Genomic DNA, 27,986 nt, shown 5'->3' with positions numbered 1-27,986 from the left:
GAGATGAATGTGCACACCTAATGTAACCCTTATTCGCAAGGACAAATCTACCACGTGCACAGCATAAATGTTTCCGCTTCTGTTGCTTCCTTTCGTTTTCGTGTCAGTCGTTCGTAAATAAAATGTGGTTCAACCACAAGGTCCGCCAGAGCCCGGTTTGTACTACACTCACCTCGGGGCAGCTGCAAGCCTGCCTGATCTTCGGAACGATCTCGAACGAAGAACCGGCCTTAAGGGCGACGCGATAAGATTTGAAAAGGTCGTCTATACCGGAAAGGAGGGCAAAACCACGCAAGGATGTCCAATGGCTAAGTGGGTAAGTCATTTTTCTCCAAAACAGTCGTGCAGCTAGGTTAAAGATGTAATGTTAAAAAAGAAATGCATTGTATCAGCAAAATTAATTTTTTTCTATGCGAAAACCCGAAATTCTAATGTAAATAATTTGGTAGATCATCCGACGATCCGGCATTGATGAGAAGATCTTAACCGTGGTGAAACATCGCCAAGGTCACAAGTGTCCCACCGCTTGGATCGTTGTAGCTATGGTTGCCTGGGAAGGGGTGCCGACTCACGAAGCAGATCGTATCTATACTCTCTTAAGTCAAAAACTCAATCGATTTGGTCTTCCAACCACTAGACGATGCGGTACCAACGAACCGCGAACTTGTGCATGCCAAGGACTCGATCCTGATACATGCGGCGCCAGCTTCTCCTTCGGCTGCTCGTGGTCGATGTACTATAACGGCTGCAAATATGCCAGAAGTAAAACCGTCCGAAAGTTTCGACTGTCCGTACGATCGGAGGTAATTATCTTGAAAGCAATCCAAATGATTAGGAAATCGGTTACAGAATAATGAATAACGAAAGAACTTGTTTTGCAGGAACAAGAAGTCGAAGAGAGAATGCATGTTCTAGCGACGCTTTTATCACCTTTGTACCTTAGTCTTGCACCAGAGGCTTTTAATAATCAAACACAATTCGAGCGGGAAGCGAGCGAGTGTCGTTTAGGATTTAAACCAGGTCGACCCTTTTCCGGTGTTACGGCTTGCATTGATTTCTGCGCACACGCTCATCGGGATCTACACAACATGAATAACGGATGCACCGTGGTACGTGAATTCCGTAATTCGACACGTTAATTCGCGATATAACATTATGATACAAATCGTTGTTCCCTCTCACAATGTCTAAACAAAAATAAGATTTATCATTTTATAAATATTACAATATTTTTAGCTTATAACATCAGCATTGTTACGTTTTTTTTTTTTTCAGGTAGTTACCCTGACAAAACATCGAACATTATCGAAACCCGAAGACGAACAGTTACACGTGCTACCTCTTTACATAATGGACGACACAGACGAATTCGGTTCAAAGGAAGGTCAGGAGAAGAAGATTCATTCCGGTGCTCTTGAATTTTTATCCAAGTTAGTACCTTTTAAATATTCGAAAATAATCTATAGAAAAATTATTACATCATGCAATCGCCGATTGCTGTAAGTGTAGACGCGAAAAATTCGGCACACATATATACATAAAATATATACTTTTTATTTTCCGTTCAGATATCCGTGCGAGGTTCGAGTTAGATCGGTACCTCTTCAACCATGCAGACGTCACGGTAAGAAAAGGAAAGAAGACGAGCCAGATGTTCAGTCTGGCAAGAAGGATACAGTCAAAATTATGGCGGAAAAAATGGTTGATTCTGGACGTTCGCCGGGACACGCAGATTCTTCTAAGCTACAATCACAATTAACACTGGAGATGACGCCCATGTTCGAAGGAATTGACGCGCAGTTGCAGAGCTCTCAGGTATCATCCACGGTCTTAGATAGCCCTGTATCAATGTATCAAGGATGGGGAGCATATCAAGGTGAGCAACAATGGAACCGAAATGGCTGGCTTGAACAGCGTAAAAGTAATTGGCTGAATCCATGGGGAGAATATACTTCGTTTGGTGGTTTAGAGAGGGACATCAAAGTGGACCCAGACAGTACCAGTTTGGATGATATTAGACCCAGGAGTACCGTTTCTCAAGAAGAGCATAGACCAGGGTCAAGGAATTTACCTAATTCTACAGTGGATTCAGCCAGAGGATGTTACGGGAGTTCACCCAGAAATCATCTCGTTTCACCTCGTTCGCACGTAAGCATTTCGGGAGAAGGGTCTTATAATGCATCACCCAGAGGCTGTACCATGACGCCTCAGGATCCAAAAATGATTCCGTTGAAAGGACCGGAACATTCAAACATGGAAAATAATTACGATCATCAAATGGCTGCTGGAATGTATGCCGCTTCTGTCAACGGGCAAATCGACTGTTCTTCCTCAAAGATCGGCTCCCTCAATCCATCGCTCAGCATGGAGACCACGCATCGAAATATTCCACCCAAGATGAATCAGTCGCCAATTCATGTACGCAACATGGGACAAGATTGCGTTGCCAATCAATTAAAGCTGTCATCTTCTAAATATACGGGAGATTTTATTCCACAGAGATATTCGAATATCATGACACAAAATTACACAGATGCTGAAAACCCTGCGAAATCGCCACTGCTGAGGCCACAAGTTGAACAAACGTTTGCAAATAGAATGCAGCATCTCTCTTCATCCAAACCGATGCAAGCGTCCGTAAATTCTAACTACCATAATCAATATTGCGATGGTAACACGTCAAATGTATTCTCTTACGTGGACAATAGTAATTATAAATCTATAGAAACTCCGAACTCGGATGTTTTGGGACATAATTCGTTGCATTTGCCAGAACAACGAAATGACGCGCAATGTTCGTCGAATGACCAGCGAAAATTCATTTATCATGCGCAAAGACAATCGGAATTGAAGTCCTTCGTAGGCAATCATTCTTCATCCCCGTCTCCCGATCACGTTTCTTGCCCGCAGAATTGGAATACGGCGAATTTGTGGTGTCCTAATCAAGTTAAAAGTCCACAGCAATTCGATCAGATGGGCGACAAGAAAATCTGGATCGGTAAACTAGCAAGACCGGACCAAACCAAAGCTGCTCCCTGGGAAACGTGTCCTGAACCGTCGCCGTTTCGAGTGCCAAGAGGAAGACCACCCTCGCGAACGATATCCAATCAGAACTCATCTACGGAGCCCAGTGCATATCCAAATCCTTTAGCCAGAACATTTTTAAAACCTCCAGACTCTAAGCCTATTTTTGCGGATGCTCCTAATAACAACACGGTCCAAAACGGTTGTATATCCAATCAATTGAAAGACAGTTGCACAGAGGATAAATTACGAGAAGGATTTTATGATAACAAGCAAGAAGTATCCAATTCCAATCCAAATGGTCTCGCATGGACCGAAGAAATAAAACAGGATTTTCACACTATGTCCGGTTTGAGTCACCATGCCTTTCCTCAATACGGATACCCGACCTATCCGGTATTCGAGAAACCTTATGCGAACTCATGGGAAGGTTACAACTATAACCATCATCAACAATCATACCAAGCTCCGGAGCAATTCTACCAGCAACCGAAGCGCGAAGGTTGCTTTCACTCGTCTCAATATCCGTATCAGGGCTTGAACCCAGCGTATCAAGGCTTGAATTCCGGCTGGACGAGGTGGGACACGCCGCGGTGGGATATTTACGGACCACCACCTTATTTCCCGGTCCTACCAGAGCCTCCTCCGAAAGCGGAGCCTCTCGGCGAAATAACGGATTACTCCGAGAACGAGGAATGCTTCAAGGATCCGCAGATGGGAGGTGTCGCGATCGCCCTGAGCCACGGTAGCGTACTCTTCGAGTGCGCGAAGCACGAGATGCATGCCACCACCGCACTGAAAAAACCCAATCGGCTCAATCCGACCAGGATTAGCTTGGTATTTTATCAACATCGCAATTTAAACAGACCGAAGCATGGTTGGGACGAATGGGAGGAAAAGATGCGACTGCGAAAATTGGGTATCACAACATCAACCAGCGGTACGTCCGTGTCGACGACCAGTCCATCGACTCCAACCACCGCGACAAGCCCCGGCAGTACGATGAACGAAAAAACAACGCCACTTCCATCACTTTCGCACATTCCAAATGTTCCCAGTTCACAGTTCATGATGAGATCCCCTACTTACACCACGATGACTTGGACAACGCTCTTCCCGATGCATCCATGTATGATAACTGGACCGTATCAAGAAGGCGGTGCGATTGGATGAGTCGAAATCGGACGGTACAGCTTTGATCGTCGATGACCGAAGCTTGTACCGACATATGCCATCGCCAAAAATCGAATCGATTAGAAGATTCGAGAGACAAGATTCTGAAGAAGAATCGCGATCGAGGACGAAACGACAAGGCGGCGACTTTACCATGAGAGGCTTTATATTGTTATTATCGTTATAGTTAGTTATTCCGAAAACGAGAAACACACACTTTGCACTGCCATTTTTCTATTTCGAGTTTTACGCAAGATTTAAACATAGCGACAAAAACGTGCTTGTAGAAAGCCTCGCCGGGTGTGACTGCATCACCCTTTGTCGGGGCTCGCGTTTTATACTGACTTTTTACTGAGTTGAACTCGAAAGAGACTCTCGTAATCGAGCCAGAGGCTGCAAAATCAAGACAATGGTAAATGATCGAGGCTATTGATGTATCAGGAAAGCTCCGATGAAAGCTGCGCCTTGCGAAGACTTTGATACGAAGATTTTCGTATTCTGACCCTGTACACTTTAAGTAATATCGCTATGTATAACGGTTTCGTGTTGGTAGAATTGTAATCTTACTAGCTAGTCGAAGTCTAGATGATGAATCACGCGATATCATACATACACATAAAAGCACACATTGAACGTATACGCACTTTAAGACACCCAAGGAAACTTGCACGACATGATCTCCGAATTATCGCATCTTTCTGAGACTTCATTAAAAAAAAAAAAGCAAAAAAAGCTGAACAACCATGCTTTTACGTACACTAACCGGCAGGAATGCCTGGACATTTTGATATGTATATGACATATATGTACATGTATACGTATATGTATTATGTCCAGGCATTCCTGCCGGTAGAGTGTACGTGAACATCGTATTTCCTATACGACGAAAAAATATTTCTAAGTATATCTTTTTGTCTAAATTAAATATGATAAAAGAGGAAGCTTTGAACAAGATATCATTTGTAATATGGCCTGTATTATAATAATATAATATATATTATGTATTATTAAAATATAATAATATATATAACATATATAATATATACGATATATGTATATATAATGCAGGCTTGGTTAACTTTGAGATCCGGAGCTCCGGAAAGGGGTTCCTCCGCTGGATGAAGTTGAGCAAGCATAATTAACTTGATCTATGGAAGAGCGGAAGAACTCCTTTCCCCCACTCTCCATGGATAGAAAGGGAGAAGTGTCTCTCGAGCTCGAAGTTGACCAGGCCTGATATTATATACATACATACATATATATATATATATATACATATGTATGTATACATATACATATATATACATATTTGTATAATATAAGATATATAATATTGTGATATCTCGTAACGTTTTAACGCTTTCAGATTCAGACAAAGATCAGATTTCTTTCCGAATCTATCGAAGTCGAAAGAAAGGGCCGATAGTTCGAGAGCGCCTTTTATATTCGTTAATTAAACGATTTTTCGCAAAGGTCCAAGCACAATCCTAAAAATCCAGACGACGACACACGACACAATGATCTCAAATCTTTAAATTAATTAAATGATATGTAATGTAATATCTCTGATTTCTAGCCTTTGTACATTTCGCTTCTTATTCTCGTATTTATTTACGTGTTTGTACTCATAGCTAAGTACTAAGTACGATTAATTCAAGTGGCATGCGATATAATACTAACCATGCGCCCTTCGGGTCGGCTGAGTACAAAGCATTTATCTAACAATCACGTGACGTAGGTAGGGGTGTATCTAATGGTCGGCGGTATATGCTGGATACGCCAGGTGTTGTCTTCATCGTCAATCTTTGACGTTCTTCCCTTACCGTTTATTCCACCTCGTTTGATCTCTTTTACTCGAACCGACAATTAGTTGGTAGCGCGACTTTATGCTAGCTTGTCGTTTGCAAAATTCGGCATTATTTAATGAAATTCAATAAATGTACTAGAGGATGGCGGTTGCGCGAATTAATTTTTCATACAGTTTATATAAGAAATTAATCATTTTTTAATATAACGGATGATAACGTTTGCGTCTCTGACATCTCATCGAGACGAAAGAAAATTAATCGAGAGAGTCAATCAGTTCGATATGTCAGAAAAGGAATTCGTATCGGTTTTCCGAGATTCGAAGCAATCATTATATCGATATTGAATCGGCAGAAACGAACAGATTCGATCTGTAATTTTATCATTACCTTCTCTATTGTCCTCGACTTTATTTGTACATATTAATCGTCTTTTAGTCTAAGCCTGTTGCGAGCGGCACAAGGCCCGGCAACAGGGTCCTGCTGACGAGCTTTCAAATTCAGGACCAATCCCGATACTGTCTCTGGCAGTGTGCTGGCTGGCTTTTCGATGGATCAGACGCTTATCGTCATCGTGTGGACAGCCTCTTGAAGGATCTCGATTTGATAGATTGGTGGCATATCCAGGCTTTTGTTTTCGATCTGAAGTTCGGACGAGGATTAGTGATGCATTCTCCGTTCTCCCTAGTCCCATTACGCTCACGCGCGTTAAATTGTCAGTGTACATTCCATATCGCCATTGATCGATCCGGCGAATAATGTCTTGGCCAGGGTATCACGCCTTCCGTGTTCTTCCATCTCCACGCTTTCCATACTCTCGCGACATTGTCATCCGGAGCTCGGAGGCTTGGGTTTCTCCCAAGGAGACTGGGACTCGTTGTTATTGAGAGCCTGGAGTGCCACTGCTTGGAGGCGGTCTAAAAGAGTGTTTTCTTCGCATGGCATTGGGCTAGCTGAGCGCAAGGGATATTAATCCTGGAATGTGCTGAGGGTTGATAAGTAGGTCGGTAAAACTTCCCACTGCCCAAGGGAGCAGCTTTCGCTTCCGCGTGATCCATCGTCCGCGTTCAGCGACCACAAAGTTGTTACGTAAGTAAAGTACCCTGTCGCGGAGGTCTGGCCACAGGGAGAGGCGAGCTCGAACCTTCAGCAGGATTAGTAGCCGAGAAGGTCTTTAAAACTTATTTATTTATTTTTTTCTCGCTCGACGACGTTCGTCGGCGACTCCTTAAATAAGCGTAGCACGATTTTTAAGGCGCAAAATTTATATATTTAGCTCGTAACGAGGAGTGAATACGAGGGCGGGCTTTTGATTTTTGGCTCGCGTTCACCGAGTCGAGTCCTACCTTTCCTTTTGCATTAGCGCCCGTCATGTCGGTGGAATGAAAAAAGAAAGAAGCAAGACGCGACCAACCCTCGCCTACTGGAGTATTATAGGAATCATTAATATATAATCATTCATTAGTTATCGCATGTAATAGTAATAGTGATAATAATAATAATAATATCGGCAACAGTAATAACTAGTAATATAATCTAATTTAATGTATATTATATATTTATTAATTAAGTTTGAGAACGTGGTGTTGTATGTACCGCGCGGGTTTTTTTTCTATTTTCGGCAAGCTGGCGGCTTGACTCTCGGTTGAGATTGCCCGACTTCCCGGGTCGATCGACGTTTTCCTATTAACACGGAAGAATTCCAATACGCCACGTCGATTTTCGCTCGTATCGCTCGGAACGGCCTCACAAATTTCAATCGGCGGGGATTAAAAAAAAAAACAAAACAAAAACCAGTCAATCGAGTGTCTCTTTTTTTTAAATTTTCCTCTTTGTTTCATCGCTCTGTCGTCTCTCGAACGCTTCGTGCAGCTTCATGATAAAGTCCGCTCGACGGAAGAACGAAAGGGGGCAATTCTCGGTCGAGTAAACGTTCGTTGAGGAAAATCGGGGTTCCCCCCTCTTGCCCAGATATACGGGAGAGAGATAATCGCGAGATAATTCCGTCTTTTATCGAATTCAATCCCCCTCCCGAGAAGGAAAACGAATGAAAAGGAAAGACACGCGTATCTCTCTGTTCTCTCTGAGTTCGCCACCGCTTGCTTCTCTTTAGAAAACTCGTAGGGATAATTTCCACAACGAGATGGGATAATTTCAGTCGCGTGGACACTCGTTCCTTTCGCTTACGCACGCATACACCGATCCATTTTCTAGATAAGGGTAGCGAGGACGGTAACGAGAGTACAATGTAGAATAGCATCGGGCCCCCCTGCATGGCTTCTCGTTTTTCTCTTTTTGTTTTTCTTAACAAGTATATAGCAGGACGCTGTTATCCTCCTCCTCGTATTCCGCAGAAGTGACAATACAATATAATGAAGCGTCTCTGGCGACGACTTTCGGGTCCAGCGGGCGTCGCGGAACTCCGGGGGGGCATCGTTCCGCTCTCTCAAAATTTATTTTTCGGAGAAAAAATTATTATCGTTCTTTCAGTCTCTCCCTCGTGAAGATCGAATCCACGGTGATGCGATTCGATCCGTGGATCGATCGACGCGTCTTCGAGGGGGGACGACGATGAACCCGCGAGTTCCCGCGACGCCCGGTGCGCGCTTAGCGCGGCGCGACCACGAAGGGAAATCAAAATTCCACATTGACTTCCGAAAAATTGTATATTTACAATTAGCCACGTAATGCGCCCCAAGACACCATTGTACGATACTTCCAACCGTCTATAAGCACACCGAGGATCGTTATTCTTGCTAAAAGAAAAAAGAAAAAAGAAACTTTTTATAGGGCGAAAACTCGGAAATTTATATCGGTTCGACGATGCCAAAATAGTATTAAATGATTAAGTGAGGCGACTAGGCGAGTTTGTAATAACAATAATCGATGTTCACGGAGAGCGAAAAATAACGAACTGTCCGAAATACAGGGTTGACACGCAACGACGCCGGTGGTCGACGACAATTTCTTATTTGCGGGCGCCATAAATCTGTTATAAAACACCGAATGTTCTCTCCCAGATAGAATGTCTGAATAAAATTAATAAATCGGTATAGACGAGATTTTCGCGCGGTTCTTTGTCTCGACGAGTCGTTGCATGGATCCCTGTATAAGGAAGAAAAAGAAATCCGAAATCTGTTCAGCAGAGTGATTAATTAAAAGAGGAGGGCGGGGGGGTTTACGATCGGGCAGATTAAGAAAAAGATAAATGTTGAAGAGTGTATTTTTTCTTCCAATGCCAAAAAGATGCCATTTTGTTTTGTACGAAAAAACCAGCGAGAAAATCCTGAAAAAAGAAAAAAGAGAGAGAGAGAGAACGAACGTAGCGAGTGAGGAAGAACGAACGAGAGGGAGAAGTGCGAGAGCAAATTTTTTAAATAGTTCGTAGCATGCGTATGGATGTGTAACAATAATGAAGCAAAAGGAAAAAAAACACAAGACAAAGCGAAACGCAAGCAGACAAAAGTCGATGTATATGTCCCGCGAAATCCGATTTTACGCGCCTTAATCCCGTCGTCGTTGATGGATCGACGGAGAACCGGCGGTATACCCGCGGGTATCCGTTTTTTCTCCCCAATCGTGCGAACGCAGATCGGCGAAGTGGGACGCGAGAGGTAGCACCATCCGTTATGTTCAAGGCCGCGTGCCACCAACACCGATTAACATTAACCCGTCGGATACTTTTTTTTCCTTCGATCATGAATATCGCCAAAACGAAAAAAAAAAAAGCGAAAGCAGCATTTGAGAATCAGAAAGGGTCCGGTGGTCCACGAAGCCCGGGGTTTGTTAAACCGGTTTGTCGGTGGTCAGCTCGCGGCCTGAAGCCGCGATGACGTGCACGCTCTGAGGACGTTAGCGTTACGTATGCACCGACCGTATATGTGTATATATATTTTTGGATAAAAAGCCATGAAGAAATTTTAAATCGAAATTCGGGCGGGGACGCGCGAGAACGTGATTATCTCTCGGCGGATTCGCAGCTTCTCGACGAGATTGGCGAGACACGTTCTTCCCGAGAGCGAGTGACAGTGAGAATGACAGTGAGAATGAGAGTGAGAATGAGAGAGAAAGAGAGAGAATGAAAGAGAAAAAGTAAAAGATATAGCCGAGAGAGCTTTCACGCACGTCGCTCCCCTAAATGTATTTATGAATATTTATTTACGCGAAGAATGAAAGAAAATTTAATATATTGACGATTAAAGAGAGGCGGTCGTAAGTTATAAGTGTAAGTTTTCTAAGAGCCATATAACGTGTAAAGCACCTTTGTCCGCGTTAATCGCGGCACAAGTTCTCGGAACGATGAATGTAGAAGACAGCGAAAGCAATGGTATAAAAGACTCATTTCACGGGGGTAAAAAAGATGCGAGAAATAAACGCGGGGGCGTTTCAAGTTTAATAATAAAATTTCGTTCACAGGATGCATGGATGTGTCCACTTAAGATTGAAGTATGCTTAGAGATACGGTAGTGAGTATATGATATGTATAAGTAATAAAATAAATGATTTTAGCTATCGATGACTATTATCGGTGTAAGAATACATTTAGACAAAGATATGTGGTAAGACAGATGTAATTGTCCTTTGTGAATATACATAAGAGAGAAATGGAAAATACAAAAAACTTTTATGAATACACCTGCTTTCATCTTTATTCACGTACTTAATTTAATTTTTCCCGCAATGAACTGCGATCGATCGTTATACACAATATCGTGTTGTTCGATGCACTCGATCGTTATAAAAATATCACGTGCGGTCGCGTATAAATATGTCAAAAAGCAATGAATAAATGAATAAACGTTATTTTTTTCTTATATTTGCGAGCTTTTTCAGATTACTTTAGTTCTTATATTTACGAGCAATAAATTCAGTTTTTCTTCGAATCGACGAATAACAGAGGCGATTGCTCTGTTTGCGGGACATCGGGTTTCTCACATTCCTTTTTCAATTCGAAAATTACATGTCTGATGGCTGGCATCCATGTACGGCAAACATTTGCGTGTTGCGTCATAAGAGCGATGTGGATCTTGTCGGCCTCCTTGACATCTTTTCTTAGGAGTGCTGAAAATTATATGTATAGCTGTTACAAATATATACAGTTAATATATTTATCATGGTCATAACATGTTAACATAATTTATTATGATCGTATACATTAACATATTAGGGGATTTTACCTTTCGATATATTCAAGATATTTCTCTGTATTGTATCGTTCAGTTTATTTTCAATCCAATTAGATTTCATAGTATCTAACCGTTTTCGCATTTCCTTCACCTTGCTCTCTTCCATCTTTCGCTCCGTCATCACAGATTCTAAACTGGCCAAGATTTCCGTCAGAGCTTGATCTTTATCAAAATTGTCGTCCTTCTCCGGTCCCTTCGTCTTTGTCGCACAGTCTTTATCGGTAGGAGCCAGAAGAGGTTTATGGGGAGCCGTGGTTATTGTAGGCACTCCAGTAGACTGTAAAATGGGAGGCATGTTCGAGGAAGGAGGCGGAACGTCAGCTTTCTCCGGAGAGGATGTTTCCGAGGATAGCGGGAATGCCACTCGCTTATTCGGGAGCCTTCGGGTGGACGTCCCGGACGAATTATGCTGCGACGACAGCGCCCACTCCGGTGGATCGTTCCATCCGGGATCCTGAGTAGACGGTAACAACCTTTGGCTGGAAACCACGTCGTCCAGCGTGGACGAGGCGGAAATCTGCTCCATTCCCTGCGCTTATAGGTTAGGTTCGACGTCTGGCGAAAGAAAACGCAAAGTCAACGATCTCGCGTGTGAATCAGAGCTTCACCCGTAATATATAATACATACCTATAGGAAAACAGCGTTATACGTGGATTTTCCGGTGTCGATCGTTTCGAGATTCTCTCTTCGTTCACCAACCCGTCAGCGAGCTTCGAGGTTCTACTGAACACTGGCAGCGACTGTAAATACATGACTCCCTTCACCGATGGCAAGATTGGCAAGTCCTTATACTTTAAACAATACGATAAATCGTGCGCTAGCGTTAACAAATAAAACACGCGTCCGCAGAAGTTGTTCGATACTTACTTTAGTATTTCTCCCTGCCTTCATCGCGCGCGTTATGCTATGACATGACACATGACACGGCGCGGCGTCAGGCGTCACGGCCACGGCGAAACGTCACGTCGCACGTGTCTCCAGCTGTTTCCGATAATATGGACGAATATCACGTTTCGTTGTCCGCATTCGCGATCACGTTCGAACAACCCGATATATATATATATATATATTTTTTTTTTGAAAATATTTAATATATATATATATTATTGTCATTTTTTAATAATTTATTAAAATTTTAGTATTAAGTATTATATTTAATAATGTAAGCATTATCAATTTTGTATTAATTTTATTTAATGTAATACTTTTTGAAAATTATTATTTCTATATATTCTAGTAATTAATAATTCTATTATATTAAATAGTATTTATATTATATATGACACACACACACACACACACACACACACACACACACACACACACACACACACACACACACACACACACACACACACACACACACACACACACACACAGAATCTAAATAATATATTTAATAATTAATTTTAATTAATTTAATTTAATTATTTTTAATTGTATTAATTTTAATAATCGCTTTTGATTCAGCGGATCAGCTGTTACTCGACAATATAAATAACGTTTCCGTTCGCAATCAATGCTAAAAAAAAATACCGGAAAGCACAACGGCGAATATACATATATATACGAGAAGAATCGGAAAACAAATTATTTTTGTTTTCTTTTTCTCATATCCCCGAAGGTGGAAGTGCTTTGGCCTCTATACATCCACTGATGTGTAATGTTTGCAGTTATAGTTAACGTTCTCGATCAATATCCTCGATAAGAATAGATTTGCAAAGGCTCACGGCCGCCGAGTCCTTCGGAGGTTCCAAAGAAAACTAAAAAATGAGTAAAGTGTAGACTCACAGATTGCTTGACGAGCAGTTTTTCTTTCTCCTTCAAGAGTTAATGATGTTTACTCGAAAGTCGCTTAAGGCCGCCTAGGATTGGTTCGAGAAACGGTCTCGCATAAATAAAAATGCTCGCCGCGGAAGCGAACGTAGCTCGTATATACGATGCGAGATCGTTTGGGGTCGCCATCAATTATTCATGACGCGAACAATAGATCCCGGAGTCGAGGCTTCGGAAAAAAAGAGAGACATTTAGTAATCGCATTGCGCGCCGTTTGTATTTTACTCGCGCAAACCAGTGCGCCGGCTGACACATCTCGCGATCTACATCTCCTTCTGCGTTTCCGACGTTGCCGCGCGGTGCTTATACGGAGCAGCCTGGAATTTTGGAAGTTAAAGGCGACCCGATCCGGGTCGACGAATCTCGTCCGCCTACATTATTCCTAGAATGTGCCGTGGAAAATTGGAGGGATTCACAACGTTGCTTAGTCCCTTGGGTGTCCGTCCGTAAAACCGGTCGTAACTGCAACGTGTATCCGCCGCTTTTATGCAGACGGAGACGTAGTTTCTTCGAGCGCGAACCGTATCCGCGGAGATAAGTGCCTGGACTCGAGTCGAGAATGCCTCACTCGGAATCATCGAACATGGTGAGTTTTTTGCGTGATCATCACCAGAGTACGACGCCGACGTAACGTTCGTGTTTTTGCTCGTTACGCGAGTACACCGCTTTGTTAACACGCGATGAGGATCAACGAGCGAAATATCGAGGAAATCACGGCTGGCGTGTGGTGAGTGCGTGCCGATTGAGGAGTAACAAATCTTTTCGACCGGTTCCCTCGTCGACGTTTTAGCGGATACCGATACTTTCTCGGCCGCAAACCTGTCCCGAAAACCTAATAACATTCATCCACATCGTCGATACGGTATCAGCATTATTTTTATCGTCGGACTTGGAACTCGAATAGCTCGAAGCTGGTGGAGACTCGATTTCCGGTGTCACGTTCGGGCCATCGTCCTCGAATCGGCGCGTGATTAATATACCGAAGCAAAATAATGTGCCTAGAAGAGGGAATGGATTTGTATTGTGCAATTCGTATAAACGGTTGTTTATAAAAAGATATTTCGGCAACTCATCGCTGAAAGGTGATTTTGCCATGTATAAGTATTGACGTCACAGTCAGTTTCCAGGTCGCGCGGTTTCCAGCTACAATGATGGCTACAATTTTATTAATAATAATAATTATATTGAGTGCGTATTAACTTATCGAATTTAACGAGGTTCCTATAGTTTTAATAGAAATTTAGATATATCCACAAACGGACAGTTGCCAAGGCCAGAAAAACTAAGATGTTGTAAGAAATACAGATAGAGAATACCATGAATTATGAAAAAAAATGAGATAAAATCGTGAGTGACATGACTGACGATACAAGACGATTTTGCTGTATTTCGACGACCGATACGATTCTTCTACATTTCTAAAAGGGTTTTCTTCTAAAAAGGTTTTTGGAGAAACATCACGCTTCAGTTTGCGCGCTCTGTGAATCACTCTTTATTTTTATTTCGTTATGCTCTAGGACTATGCACTCTGAAATTATTTCACGGAAATCATGATTATCGCGTCTGAACGATAATTGTCTTGTTTACTATTCCACGATACCTATATATATATATATATGTTTAATCTTTAATATTAACTAACCGACCTCTGCGTGAAGTGAAAAAGCTTAATTAAAATCAGTGCTAAAAATAATATTGTAACTCGTTGTATATGATTATTTGCTTTTTACGAAACGTGAACTTTGCCTTATGCAAAAGTTCGGTGCCAACGCCGTCGCTTCCACGAGATTTCTGACGTATGACGATAAATAAGTTTTATCTCGACGCGAGGCTACGACGAAGTTCCACGGAACGGATACTAAAAAGCATCGTCATGGATATTGAATTATCTCCGAAATCGAAAGCTCGTTTTGCGGCGTATAATTATAATCGTTACACATCGTTGTAGCCACGTGTATCCAGGCCGGTATGTGAAGCCGTACACGTAACTCGCGCTCTCGACGAGGAAGTGAAATGACCTGCGATAAAGAGTCTCATAGACCCCGATTTTCCGCTTTCCATATCGTTAGGCGCGAATGGAAGAGCATGCGGATGCGCACCTTGCAGATTAACTCCGGAGAAAAAGTAATAACGTTGTGTTAATGATTCTCTAATGGAGTTCTCCTTGAGAAAACACGCATCGATTAATTGTAGACCCCAGGCATCGAAAGGATGGCGCGTTAATCGCGTCGCGTTACGTCAATACCACATTTAATTACGATTAGAATTCATACAGAATCGTTTTGCAATTCTTAGAATTTATATAAAATTGTGATTGATGAAACAGATTTATATATAAAGTGGATTGGAGTGATATATCTCGCCGCGTATATGAATTTATATGAATCTTAATGTATGTACGCCAAATGACTTAACGAATTGGGCGTGTAAACGTAGCTATATATTATCAGTATTATTTCGGGAAATAATTGATACGTTTGATCGACCCGTTCTTTCCAAGAATAAACTTTCGATAATGAATCTTTTATGAAATCTGATCTCCGACATAATTTGCATGTTAAATATTAATATAAGCTTTATCGATTCTCATTCGGGTTACAAGGACTTCCGATTTCATATTGACAACTATATTTTCTTACACTTACGAAATATTTATAACTTTTTTTTCCCCAGGCTGAAGTAATACTGGACATTCCGACGGACGTCGCGAAAGAGTCCGATGTCTGTTGCATCGAAATGCAAACGGCTGATTTAGCCGAGTCACGTGAGTAAATCCGTTAAATTAGAAATTTTAATAATTATAAAAAGAAGAAGCTCTTAAAAATTGCAAAATAATAAGGTAATGTCATAACTATATGTCACTTTTATAAGACGTCTCTCTGCTGAGAACTGTAACAAAATTAAAGGCCGAAACGAAGCTGTAACGCTGTGAGGAAGACGTAGCAATACCTTGGGAAAGTCGGCAAGAGTGTATCATTGTATAAATTTCTAACAAATCTCTCTCCATTAAAAGTTCGTTCCTAGAATTGAAAATTATTACGCAAGCTGTGGCCGCGGTGTATCTAACAATAAGTATATAGCATACGAACACCGTAGCCGTGTAGACGTAACTCACATACGCACTTTCGATGAGAAAATACGGAAGGTATCGAACCAGAGGCAGCCGTCATTTTATTTGACCTTTTCAAACTTGATGTGCGTGAGAACATCGCAGCTCTCGACATTCGGTATTGGTAATAATTGAGCTCTTTCTCGATCGAGTTCTCCTCTAACCGCAGGTCGGTCGTGACGCATAGAAAATTGTCTTTGCCGTGTCCTTTGCTGCATCAAGGATCATCTAAAAATAAACAAAGTAAATGACAGATCGTTGAGGAAGAACATAACGGAGTTCGTGGCGGCAATATAATTGCGGGGCTCTACTTTTACTACTCAGGGTTAACGAGGAAATCTCATATATCATTAGACATTGTTAATCGCCGGTATTGCGCGATCGCTGAAATAATCCACGAAACATTACACGTTTTGGGGATATGTTTGCGCCGCGGCTTCTAAAAGTCGAATTAATTTGCACGACCTGAACTCCGTCCTGTTTACACCTGCCGCAGAATCCGACCGACAGATTCGATTTCGGTGATTTCGACACAGCCGGACACTTTAAGGTTTAAAGACCACCTCGACCTACAGAAGATACCTTAATGTTTTTCAATTCCATATGCTATCCCCCCACCGTCGAATCGCCTTTCGCATTGTCGCGAGAACTTGCTTTAGATCCAAGTCCAGTTAAAGATCCAGTCTCGAACCCGACAACCTCGAGCGAGCATTCGCGATTTTGAGCGTGGAACGTGGTAACGACGACGACGGATCGGCAACACACGCGCGCGCGCGCAATTTATTATACAAAGCTCCATTTTTCTCACGGTCGGTGAGCTGCCCGGTAACGTCGGGGATCGTTACCTCCGGACTGACGCGCGCTCGTAATCGAGGAAGCAAGGATCTTTTTCCGTAGCGAAGCCCGGGCGAATCTATGGATAAATTCAAAGTGGAATGCGTAAAGATACACGTGCAATCGACGCAGAATTCTCATCGCAATGGTACGTTCCTCCCTTCGCGGCTCGGTGCGATCTCGCGCGGTAGAATCATTAACGCCCTAAACGCATTACAATGAATTTGCATACAAAATCCGCGAGGCACGTTCGAAGCGCACTAAAAGTATTCGCGCCACGTAACTTGGTTATTCGGTAATACTTTAGTATTTAAATTTTTTCTCATAATAACGCGTAATAACAAAGTAATAATTTTATACATAGGATTGCATGTAATTTGTTTATCACTGGTTTATGCGTAGAATTACAAATAATGCGTTTATTATTGGCACGCGCCTCGTATCCAAAATTCGCGCTTTACAACTGTTGGCTGCTCGGTAATTATTTGACAACCTGTAATAATAATAATAATAATAATAATTCATGTAAAAATATGTATTATTGTTGTTATTTATTATGGAATAACCAAATGTCAGCCATAACGCGCTAATGTTTAAACCACAAATCTGCAAATTTTGACATTTACGTCTCTGCGCACGTCATCAAGTTTAGTCATTAATTTCACAAACAAAACGAATTTCACTGGCGAAAATAATATATGTTTATTGATAATTTATAACAAGTTTTTTTAAGCGTTGAGTAAGATATGTCGTTTGAGCTTTAAAAGTTTAAAACATTGCACAGTGATTTTCTGCATTTTAGTTTTCTCGCGATGTTTCAGCACTTGAAAAAAAAAAATTGCAACAGTTCCGGCCTATGTAAGTACAGAAATCACTTTTTTGAAACCTTCAGGATGATACATAAATCTTTATAGATTTTTCGTAACACAAAAACGCTTTCAAAAACCCTTTGGACATAAAAGTCCCAAGGTGTCCGCGGGAGCTTGAAAAACACGGTGTCCGTGCAGTGTTAAATTGTTTATAACATATACATTTAAACGTGGAATTGTTTACGAGATGTTCAAGGCTACACGTTTGACAGACGTTCGAAAAGTGTCGTGTAGCGTTTTCAGAATATTGCAAATATTCACGAGGTGTTTCAAGGTGCTACGTGAGTATCTCATAAACAATTCCATGTTTAAATTTATATCTCATAAACAATTTAATAAATGTTTCAAAGCTCAAATGAAACATCTGCTCAACACTCAGGCAAACTTTTCATAAACTATCGATAAACGTATATTATTTTCGTCAGGGAAATAGCTCCGAAGATATTTGACTGGGTAGTACTAGGTACTGAAAAATTAAGTATGAAATAAAAAACAAAAATAACGTCGAAACAAATTCGGAAAAGACCGTGCGATAAAATAATTAACTCCTTTTCACGTTTATCTATAATTTCGCTTAAACTACCCGCTGTTCGGCTTTTTATCCCATACACGATAATGCGATAAACTTAAATTATCACAAAGCGTCAAGGGGAGGAAATCAGAAAACGAGGGGATAAAATATTCAAGAGTTATTCTTGGTATATTTTCAGAGGTCAACTATGCAAAAGGTCTAGAGAGATCAGTCAAAAGGTTTAGGAGTTAAAATATATTAATAGAGAACACACTAGACAGACGTTCCAAATTTATATATACCGTATATATAGATATAAATATCATATTTATTTAAGACGTATTTTTCCTTTCTCACATTTCTTTGTGGTACGACTCTTTCCTTATACTTACTTGTAAAAAAAGAAGTCCATTACAATGTCGAGACATTCCAAATATTACTTCCGCTAAGTGCGCTTTACTTTCACGGATCTCATGCTCAGTTATTTGAACATCGAATGTGCTTCCGTTGAACATCCAATATCTTCTACATTCCTAAATGGGACGAACGATAACAAGTCGTCCTTATTAAAAGCTCCTTAAAAGCGTAACTTTCGTAACTTCCCTGTAGAACAAATCAAAAACATCGAAAATAGATTAAATACTGGCTAGTAATCGCGGAAAAAAAAGGTAAAACGCGCTCTCCTAACATTGCGCGCCTAGGAAGGAAAAAAAAACTTATCAGAAATCGCGAAAAGCGAGCTAGACTTCCGGGAGAAAGTGACGCATAACACCTGTGGAGCGTTCCACGAGGAAACGCGAAATTGACCATTTCTCGAATCGTTCCACCCCGCAAGTCCGCCAATTTTTCACCCTTCACTTTCGCCGGGTCGTCCGGGCTGCTCGGACTCGGATTTCCTGGAGCTCGCGAGTCCGGCGAGTCGCGAGAATTCACAAGTGGCGCCCTCTGGCGGTGAGCCGGCCGCACGACCAGACGCGAGACGAGCACGGACGAGACGCCGTTCATTTATCGATGATATAATGCGCGCGTTGATTCCCAATTGTCTCTCGGGAATCAGCCACAGGTACTTACTGCGTTTACGCGAGCCTTACTTCTGTAGTAACTTACGATATATCACTCGTTTACGCGGAGTAAATTATCGTAAGTTGCTACAAAATCCCGTTTACGCGAAAGAATTATCGTAAGTTACTATACAGATTCGTAACGCTCGCGTAAACGTAGCAAGGGTGCGATCCACTGCGGACGCTTCGAACGTTACGGAGCATTATTTTAGCCTTGTTCAACATTTGATAAACAACAAGGATGAAACGTTCCCCCAACGAGTTTTGAAGCGCCAAGTGGATCGCACCCTGCTAACCTTCGAACGAACATCCGCGTGCGTGTCCGTAATTATAATATTGTATTTTTTTTCCGCCACCGCGGCCACGGCGCTCTCGCGCAGCTCGCGCTCTCCTCTTCCTCTCCGACGCCGGCGCGCGGCGCCGTTTCTCCCTCCCCGGCTTCCCCCCCCCTTTGCTTTTTCCGGAGCACGGAGAGATAACCAAAGACGCACCACACGTGTACACTTTGATCTCTTACGCCGCATTTCTGGAGCTTGGTATGTAACGCGCCGATACGCCGCACCGAGAAGTCGCAGAAGAACTTTCGTTCTCTTCTCCCCTCCCCTACCCTTGCTGTCGACTTGACGACTACCTGACGATTAGTCCTTAGTCCGCCAACGTCCACCGTAGGGTCCACGTACGAGTGTTCGCGACTATGGGTAAGCCCCGACCGTTTCCGCGAGTGACCGTCCTTTTACGTTTCATCGTCGAGCGGAAACAATAATTAACGTTCCTCGACCTCGGCCTCTCTTCCCGATCGATCTCTCTCGCTCTCTTTGTCCGAAAGATCGGCGATCGGCCTCGAGCCGACCTTTCCGCCTCCCGTCGCTCCCATCCTCCCGTGTCGACAGACGCGAAACATCCGAATACTTACTCCGAATCCGCAGGCTCTCTCCGATCGAGACGTCACGACGCGCTCGCGGCAATTATATGGTGTTCTTTTACGCGTGCCTCTTGTAAGTGCCGGTTGTTCCAACCTGTTGGTAAACTAATAACTAAATCATATGTCTGTAATCTTCGTCTAATTTGAAGGAAAGACAAAAGACACATATATGATTTAACTGTTTACTGTTATTAGTTGGTTTACGAACAAGTTGGGACAACCGGCCGTAAGCGGCGCGGCGGCTTGGACTCTCTTCCCAAGTAGAATAGAAAGGTCAATTTCATATTGACGAAATTTATTGTCACTTTGACTTTTCTGTTCTACTTGGGAAACGGAGTTTTTTATATAAGTCGCTTCAAGGGGCACGCGTTAAAAGGCTACAGAGCGCAATTATCGCGGCTAATCACTGCGACGATCAATCGGTATTGTTCGACTCGGCAGAAGAAACGATTGAACAAGACGATGAAGAATTAATTGCGCAATATTTAATTTATGCCGCGCCGCACGCGCGTCCCCTTCGCGAACGAGCGAACACGATTATCATCCTTACGGATTTACATAACAAATCCTTGCTTCGTGCGATATTCATTTTTACCATTGAGGATTAACTTCGGTCTCGGTTAACTCGCGCTCTTCTTTTTTTTTTATCTTTCTCCAATTTTTCTTAAAACTGGAGAATTGTAAATTTCATAGTTCTGAGTTCTGAGAATAAGGCCGTAACTCGATTGTTTCTCGAGCTCGAGGAGAATAATCGAATGTGCGTGGTCTATTTTCTTACGGCCTTACGATTATGACTAAAACTTTGGTGCGTGCAATGGCCTTTAAGCTGCATCGATATATATTAAAGTAGCCACGCGTATGTAAGTTTGGGAGTCGTCAAACCAAAACAGATATATATATATATGTATATATATGTATTTGTTTTTTTTTCTTCTTCGAACGAGGTCAACGAGACTTTTGCATATCTCGTTTAATACGTTTAAATATACTTATCGGGCGTGTCCTTGTCCGCCGTGTCCCCCCAGCGGCGATACATCAGCGATACAAAAATAAACCGGACACGTTTCGCGTTAACCGTTACTTCGGGACGATCATTTTTGTACGATGATTTTTCGGTTTTACGTGACGAGAGATCAGTTCCCGAAGCAAAAAGATTATTCCGCCCTTATCGCCTTATCTTCCGCACTTTGAAAACAAAAATTTGTCTTATCGCACTACTCTTCTTTTCATTTGCTGGGCAAAAATTCCATCGACGGATTATTTATCGACCCCATCTGGAAAGATGAATTTTTTCATATCTTGTAACTTTGCTCCTTATTTATTTCGAGAGTTTTTAATATATTTCTGTATGTAATATCCGTTACATATTAACATATTAATTAATATTAAAATATTCAGTAGCTAAAACTAGGATTTAACTTTTTATTCGAAAAACCTACGCCAGTTCCAAAATTAATATAAATGTTTCCCGACTAAGATTTACGTTCTTCTGTTTTTTTTCCCTGGGGAATCGAGTTTAACAATTTGCACGAAGTTTGCTTATTACCTCATCGCGCTCTCTAAACAAACAGATCCCTGAACAGATCCTGAAAGTTATAAATGAGATTGCTCTGGCAATTATCGTTTTTTCTATAAATTAGTCATACGCGTGAAGCTCATAAAGTCGCACATCTCTTACATTCGCGATAAGAGAAGCGTGAAGGTTGGAGGTGGGTTAACTCGTTGGAGTGTATAACGAATAACGATTCAATTTAATTTACATAAATATTTTAGCATTTAAATTAAGTTGTTTGTTTTTTTGTTTTTTTTTTAACTTTGCATATCCTGTTGCGTAATAAAAGCGATCGAAATAGAAGGGCGTCAAATATTTATCGTATATCGAACGATGTATTATTTTCTTTTGTTTCAGCGCAAACAAATGATAAACAAATGCCTATAAATTATCCTGAGGTAAGCAAATAATAAACCGTTTATTAATCGAAAACCACCCTGGGGTCTCAGGGACCCCAACGAAATTTTGCAATTACGTTTGAAAAACTATCATTTATATTTTTTAATTAAATATCAATCGGAGTGTCTTCTTTCTCGTGTTGCGTAAGAAAAAAATGTATAATTTTTTTGAGGACTAACGACTCGTCTGTATAAAAATTATTACAGTTAGTTCAGCAGTCGCGAGACGCGTTTAACAGCGGAAAGACAAGGCCGCTAGAATGGAGGATCAAGCAAATAAAACAGCTTATGCGTATGCTGACGGAAAACTCGTCGGAAATAGTAGCAGCCCTGGCGTCAGATCTGCACAGGGTATGATTTAACGATTACGTATGTTAAAAACAATCGCTTCGTTAGTGTATATTAGCCCAAAATATCGTATTATTATTTTTAATAATATATTCTTTTTATTATTATTTTTAATAATGTCGATTATATTTTAGTGCAAGTTCGAAACGTTCGTATTGGAAGTTGATTATACAATTCAAGAGATTAAATACATGCTCATGAATATTAAAGAATGGTCGGCAACAGAGAAGGTAATCTTGATGCAGTTTTTATATATGTTATATAAAAGTAGATCCCTCTTCATTTATTTCCGTTCATCGGACAGCTTTAATAGGCTCTGGAGTGTGAACTTTTAAGATTGCGATATTTTGCAGCCGCCCAAGGGACTGGCGAACTTTTTCGACGCGGTGGAAATCCGAAAAGATCCTTATGGAGTTGTATTAGTTATGGGTGCGTGGAATTATCCTGTTCAGCTGAATTTACTACCTATGATGGGCGCGATCGCAGCTGGAAACTGCGTGATTGTGAAACCTTCCGAGATTGCAACGGCTACAGCGAAATATTTGTACGAGACCATTCCGAAATATTTAGATACGGTACGTGAGAGACTTGATTTGCTTTTAAAATTCTTTATATTTTAATTTTAAATCCTTATATTTTGCAAACAGTGAGAATTTTCCCACTGTAGCAATTTTTTTCATTTGCGAATTTTGAGATATCCTGCCTTCTATGAGGTATTCTGTTATAAATCATTACTTTTCTTTTTAACTGAAGAAGGTAGACCATGAAATTAAATTGAAATCGAATGGCTTGAATTGAACTCTGTTACAAGACACTTTGTTGCATAACGATGACGCACAAAAACTGCGTCTTGTATAATGAAGAGGCAACTTTGTTTTTTTTCTCTCTTTCTATTATTCATCTCTTAACACATTAGTTTAAAAAAACCATGATTTTTATTGCAACAATATTTCAATATATCCATATTGAAATAAATTAACTCCATATGTCAAACGTCTTGCTTATTAAAAAGGAATTATGACTTGATGTTTCTTGTGAACAGGATTGTTGCCGTGTAATAATGGGAGGAGTATCAGAAACGACAGAGCTACTCAAGCAGCGTTTTGATTATATTTTTTATACCGGATCCTCTACAATTGGAAAACTTGTACGGAAAGCTGCTAATGAGTTTCTCACACCCGTTACATTAGAGTTGGGTGGAAAGAGGTATTAAACGAATTAAAAAAAAAAAAAAAAAATCTAGATACGTGCAAAATGCAATTTAAATTATATTTCTCCAAAAACTTATCTTTCGAACGGAATTGCACTGAATAACAACGATTTGCAGCCCCGTGTACATAGATAACACAGTGGATATGGCAATGGCAGCGAAACGCATTTTGTGGGGTAAATGCGTCAACGTTGGTCAAACGTGTATCGCGCCCGATTATATGTTATGCACACCGGAGGTACAGAGTAAATTTATCGAGGAAGCTAAAAAGATTTTACAGGAATGGTACGGTGACAATCCACGGGAAAATCCTGACTTGGCGCGCATTATTACAGACAAACATTATCAGTAAGTTTTACACGCAAATACTTAATGTAATTATTTTTAAGGCGAATAATGATTACAAGTTTAAAGACGACTCGATAAGTTGAGTAATAATTATTTCTCCTATGCTTAGGCGACTTGTCAATTATATAAACGATAAAACCAAGATTGCTATCGGTGGCGACGTAAATCCTGCGGAAAAGTTTATTGCGCCTACAATACTTACTGACGTCAAATCAACGGATTCCATCATGCAGGAAGAGATATTTGGGCCGATATTACCTATAATAAACGTTAATAATGCTTACGAAGCAATTAACTTTATCAACAGTCGGTACGTTATTTGACTTCGATATTACGAGCAAGGGATTATGAGAAACGAATAATCCAAATATCCTCTTCTGAAATATCGCGCATGTTTTTATCTGTAGCTAGAATATTTTAATTATCCGAGCTTTTATAATCTGAAATCTTTCATAATCCCGAACAGAAGATTTTATTCCCACGTAAATATAATTGCCGGGGATAGATATTCTTATATTTTCTCATACATTCATACATTTCACGATTTCACTGTTGCGCGAGGGAACGGCATGAAGTAATTAGTTTTTCGTATGTAGTGAAAGCCCACTTGTACTGTACGTATTTTCTACGAGCAAGAGAGTACAAGATCTAATTATAGACCAAGTCAGCAGCGGAGCCGTGTGCGTCAACGACACGTTATTGCAATATACCGGTGAGTCCGGATTCTAGGTGACGGAAGTATTATCTATATTGGGCCTGTTTATTTATTCTTTGAGAATTTCGGTGAAAGGAAAAACCTTTGCCATGGAGACCGACAAGTCCCACGACAAATCTTTTTTACAATATTTTACTTTTGGTTTACGTTTATCGTTTTTGGTTCTGCCGAAATTGACAAAATAGCTCGGCTTGTCTATCGGAAGAAAGTGCAGATGCGGTTGGTAGTTGTACGAATTGATTTCGCAAACTGCGGTTATGAGAGGGAGCAGGAATGCATTTCTTGATTAGGATTAAGGATATATTCTCTGATCGAAACAAGCATGTTCGTTCCCTTTTTCTGGTTCAGGTGTGATGACTGCTGAAAGAGAATTTACGCTATATCTTTCTTTCTTGGTATAAAATGAATTTTTCTACTGTCTGTATATATAAATCTTATACTTTTTTTACTTATGTGTGAGGTTGCAAGTGTGGAAACTTTGCATTATCAAACTGTATATACTGTTCAAATAATAGAATGCATCTGAAAATGGTGGTGGGGGGGTTATTGCTATAATATATATTAAGTAATATATATATTATATTATAAAATTATAAATATTCAAAAAATAAGTACTAACATGAAATTGACATTAAAAAGAGAAACTATACGTATTATTAATGTTATACAAACGTAATGATGTGCGATTATAAAGTATCAGAGTTATTCGCGTACGCATACTCATATACACGTGCGCGTGCACATACTCATACACGAGCGCGTGCATACACATATACTCACGCATACAAATACACATTTCGCAAAGAGAAATGACGTTCTTACATTAATTATTTAACAGGGAGAAGCCATTAGCGTTGTATATATTCAGCCAGGACAAGGAAACTCTATCTTTGATTATTAATAATACGTCTAGTGGCAACGTTCTTGCTAATGACGTGATATTACATGCAGCAGGTAGTTTTTCTTACAATAATGTTATAAAAAGTTTTTTTTATAAATTATTTATACGTTTGTCCTAGCTAGCTTTTTTTTCAAACAGCATTACGTTACGTTGTTTCCAGAGTATTAGATGTATAATATGTATTAAATTTCTTTAAAATTGAATTGCAATGTAATGAACTAATGAGTATATTCTGTAATACGAGCTTTTTATTTTTATTCTATTGCTTAATTGTATCATACTTTTCTTGCACTATCTATGTTCTCCATTAATTCTAAAATTTTAACAAGTGGTATAATGGTATAAAAAACTAACTTATAAACGAATGTTGAGGATGTAATACATGCTATAAATATACCGCTACATAACGTGCTACAAACTACTGTTATATTTTTAAAGTTGTGGAAATGGGAGCTTGTAAACGGTCACTTTTAATGACTTATTTAAAAACTATTGCATTCTCAACATTTATTCAAGATATTCTTTATTTTTATTTTGACTTATCTCTCACTAAATTCTTTTCAATTTAATTAGTAATTCTAATTTCACATATATATATATATGTGAAATTATTGCTTTATTTATAATCTTAAATCTATTAACATAAATTGATTAAGACAAATAATGAGAGATTCTAACAAAAACAAAAATGATAAGAATATGTTCACATAACAAGAATGAATATCAAATTATTTTTTTCTCCTCTTTGTTACATTATTTCATCCATTATTATTGTATATTATTTCTTTAGTTGAGACTTTACCCTTTGGAGGAGTAGGATATTCTGGTATGGGAGCCTACCATGGAAAATTCACGTTCGACACATTCACACATAAGAAAGGTTGTTTGATTCGGAATTACAATAAAATTGCGGAAATTTTGTCCAAGTAAGTATGAATCTTTTATATAATCAGATAATTGTATAATCTAGTCAATGTAAATTATATATAGAATATTTTGCTATATTAGAGTTAATAGTAGTCTTTCAATACCAAGCAGAAAATATGTTTTTCAGATCCCGTTTTCCACCCTATTCCGACGCAAATTTGAAGATACTTAGACGTTTACTCGAAAGAAGACCTAGTTTGCCTATTATAAAGTATTTACCATATATACTTATGTTCGGTCTCGGGGTACTCGCCACAGTTGGATTTACAGCTGCAATGAAGGTACAAAAACGATATTAAACCGTACATGATTCATCCTCATGTTATGCATAAATGTAAGTGGGCTAAATAGAGTTTGTAATCATTGTAAACGTTTTGAATAAAATATATTTGCATAAATAGTAGCATAGTTGTGGGAAAAGGATGACATAGGAAGGAAGGTGAAAGAAGAAAAATGGTCATAATTTGTGAAGTCTGAGCTCTCAGAGAGCTTAAATATAATTATCCAATATTGATTTGCATTTTCATAATTAAGGTAAAGAGAAACTGTGTGGTGTACCGTGTGCAGTTATGATTGCCTCTTTTGTTATCTGACCTTTGTGGATGGTATTTGAGTGTTGACGGTAGATGCTCGGAAAACAATGTCTCATGTTGTTTCATATATATTGTGTGTGTTACTTTTCATACTTTTTATCGATCGTAACAGGACAATTCCATCGGGTACTCATACGAGGTGAGAGGGGAAAAAAAAGAACAAATGCGTATATTGTTGCAGGAATTTAATTACTCGGAAAAGCAGTTGTAACGCAGCCGACCACGCAGCACCTTCAAATGCATCTATAAATGCATTTTGTCAATTTACACAATTAATTGCTACATTCTTTACTCACCTTATAACTCATTGGAGATTGTAAAAATTTTTGTACAATGTTTTTGGTTTTATATATATATTGTTTATACCCTATTAAATAAGTAGACGTTTTATCGCACATATGTATGAAATATGTTCGAGCTTTACTTATGCTCGTGAAGCATATGGGAGAGAATATTATATATTATGCTAAAAAATAAACATTTTTATTGGGATAAGCTCCAGTAAGTCTTGAAATAAATCTGTTAATTAAATCTTTTGTTTGCACACACTACTCTGCGTTTTTTCTTATATAATTCTAAATTTTTTTCTATTTCGTCCGCATCTCTGCGCAACGCCAAGTGCTTTCAATTGTCCGAAAACGGGAATTGAACAGTTTTTTTTTC

At 40.0% G+C, this 27,986-nt stretch overlaps 3 protein-coding genes across 18 annotated transcripts in view; 2 read left to right on the top strand and 1 right to left on the bottom strand.

Annotated features, from left to right (window-relative positions):
• Tet (tet methylcytosine dioxygenase-like) overlaps nt 1-7,795 on the top strand; it is a 51,605-nt gene extending 43,810 nt beyond the window's left edge. For 4 of the 5 annotated variants that reach the window (XM_077414309.1, XM_077414306.1, XM_077414307.1 and 1 more), the window contains 5 exons: nt 141-316; nt 450-803; nt 882-1,109; nt 1,276-1,430; nt 1,569-7,795. In XM_077414309.1, the coding sequence (XP_077270435.1) occupies nt 141-316; nt 450-803; nt 882-1,109; nt 1,276-1,430; nt 1,569-4,197 (3,542 nt within the window). In that variant the 3' untranslated portion in view covers nt 4,198-7,795. The remainder of the gene's footprint in view (nt 1-140; nt 317-449; nt 804-881; nt 1,110-1,275; nt 1,431-1,568) is intronic. The other variant, XM_077414310.1, reaches the window with a different exon arrangement.
• Nucleotides 7,796-10,555: 2,760 nt separating this feature from the next.
• LOC143901792 (steroid receptor RNA activator 1) lies at nt 10,556-12,176 on the bottom strand. Of its 3 annotated transcripts, none has more exons than XM_077414357.1 (4): nt 12,057-12,176; nt 11,817-11,929; nt 11,180-11,743; nt 10,556-11,063 (listed from the first exon to the last, which is right to left on the bottom strand). In XM_077414357.1, exons 3-4 carry the CDS (start codon nt 11,712-11,714, stop codon nt 10,870-10,872), a joined length of 729 nt encoding a protein of 242 aa, XP_077270483.1. In that variant the 5' UTR covers nt 11,715-11,743; nt 11,817-11,929; nt 12,057-12,176; the 3' UTR covers nt 10,556-10,869. The 3 variants fall into 3 exon arrangements, with proteins under 3 accessions (XP_077270483.1, XP_077270485.1, XP_077270484.1); XM_077414359.1 differs by having other exon boundaries at nt 11,821-11,929; XM_077414358.1 differs by having other exon boundaries at nt 11,817-11,980; nt 12,057-12,170.
• A 1,055-nt stretch (nt 12,177-13,231) lies between these two features.
• Aldh-iii (Aldehyde dehydrogenase type III) lies at nt 13,232-27,871 on the top strand. 10 transcript variants are annotated; one of them, XM_077414331.1, is made up of 13 exons: nt 13,232-13,611; nt 15,699-15,789; nt 22,241-22,281; nt 22,489-22,632; nt 22,764-22,859; nt 22,983-23,204; nt 23,672-23,835; nt 23,957-24,187; nt 24,297-24,497; nt 25,741-25,856; nt 26,594-26,729; nt 26,858-27,011; nt 27,436-27,871. In XM_077414331.1, exons 1-13 carry the CDS (start codon nt 13,585-13,587, stop codon nt 27,532-27,534), a joined length of 1,722 nt encoding a protein of 573 aa, XP_077270457.1. In that variant the 5' UTR covers nt 13,232-13,584; the 3' UTR covers nt 27,535-27,871. The 10 variants fall into 10 exon arrangements, 9 of the variants coding, with proteins under 9 accessions (XP_077270457.1, XP_077270458.1, XP_077270455.1 ...); XM_077414332.1 differs by lacking the exon at nt 13,232-13,611 and adding an exon at nt 15,015-15,149 and having other exon boundaries at nt 27,529-27,871; XM_077414329.1 differs by lacking the exon at nt 13,232-13,611 and adding an exon at nt 15,015-15,149 and having other exon boundaries at nt 27,505-27,871.
• The last annotated feature ends 115 nt before the right edge of the window (nt 27,872-27,986 follow it).

The sequence above is a fragment of the Temnothorax americanus genome, unplaced genomic scaffold (genome assembly GCF_048541705.1).
Source record: "Temnothorax americanus isolate GAGA-0224 unplaced genomic scaffold, ASM4854170v1 Scaffold36, whole genome shotgun sequence".
Lineage (NCBI taxonomy): Eukaryota > Metazoa > Arthropoda > Insecta > Hymenoptera > Formicidae > Temnothorax > Temnothorax americanus.
This window is presented reverse-complemented; position numbering and strand designations above follow the sequence as displayed.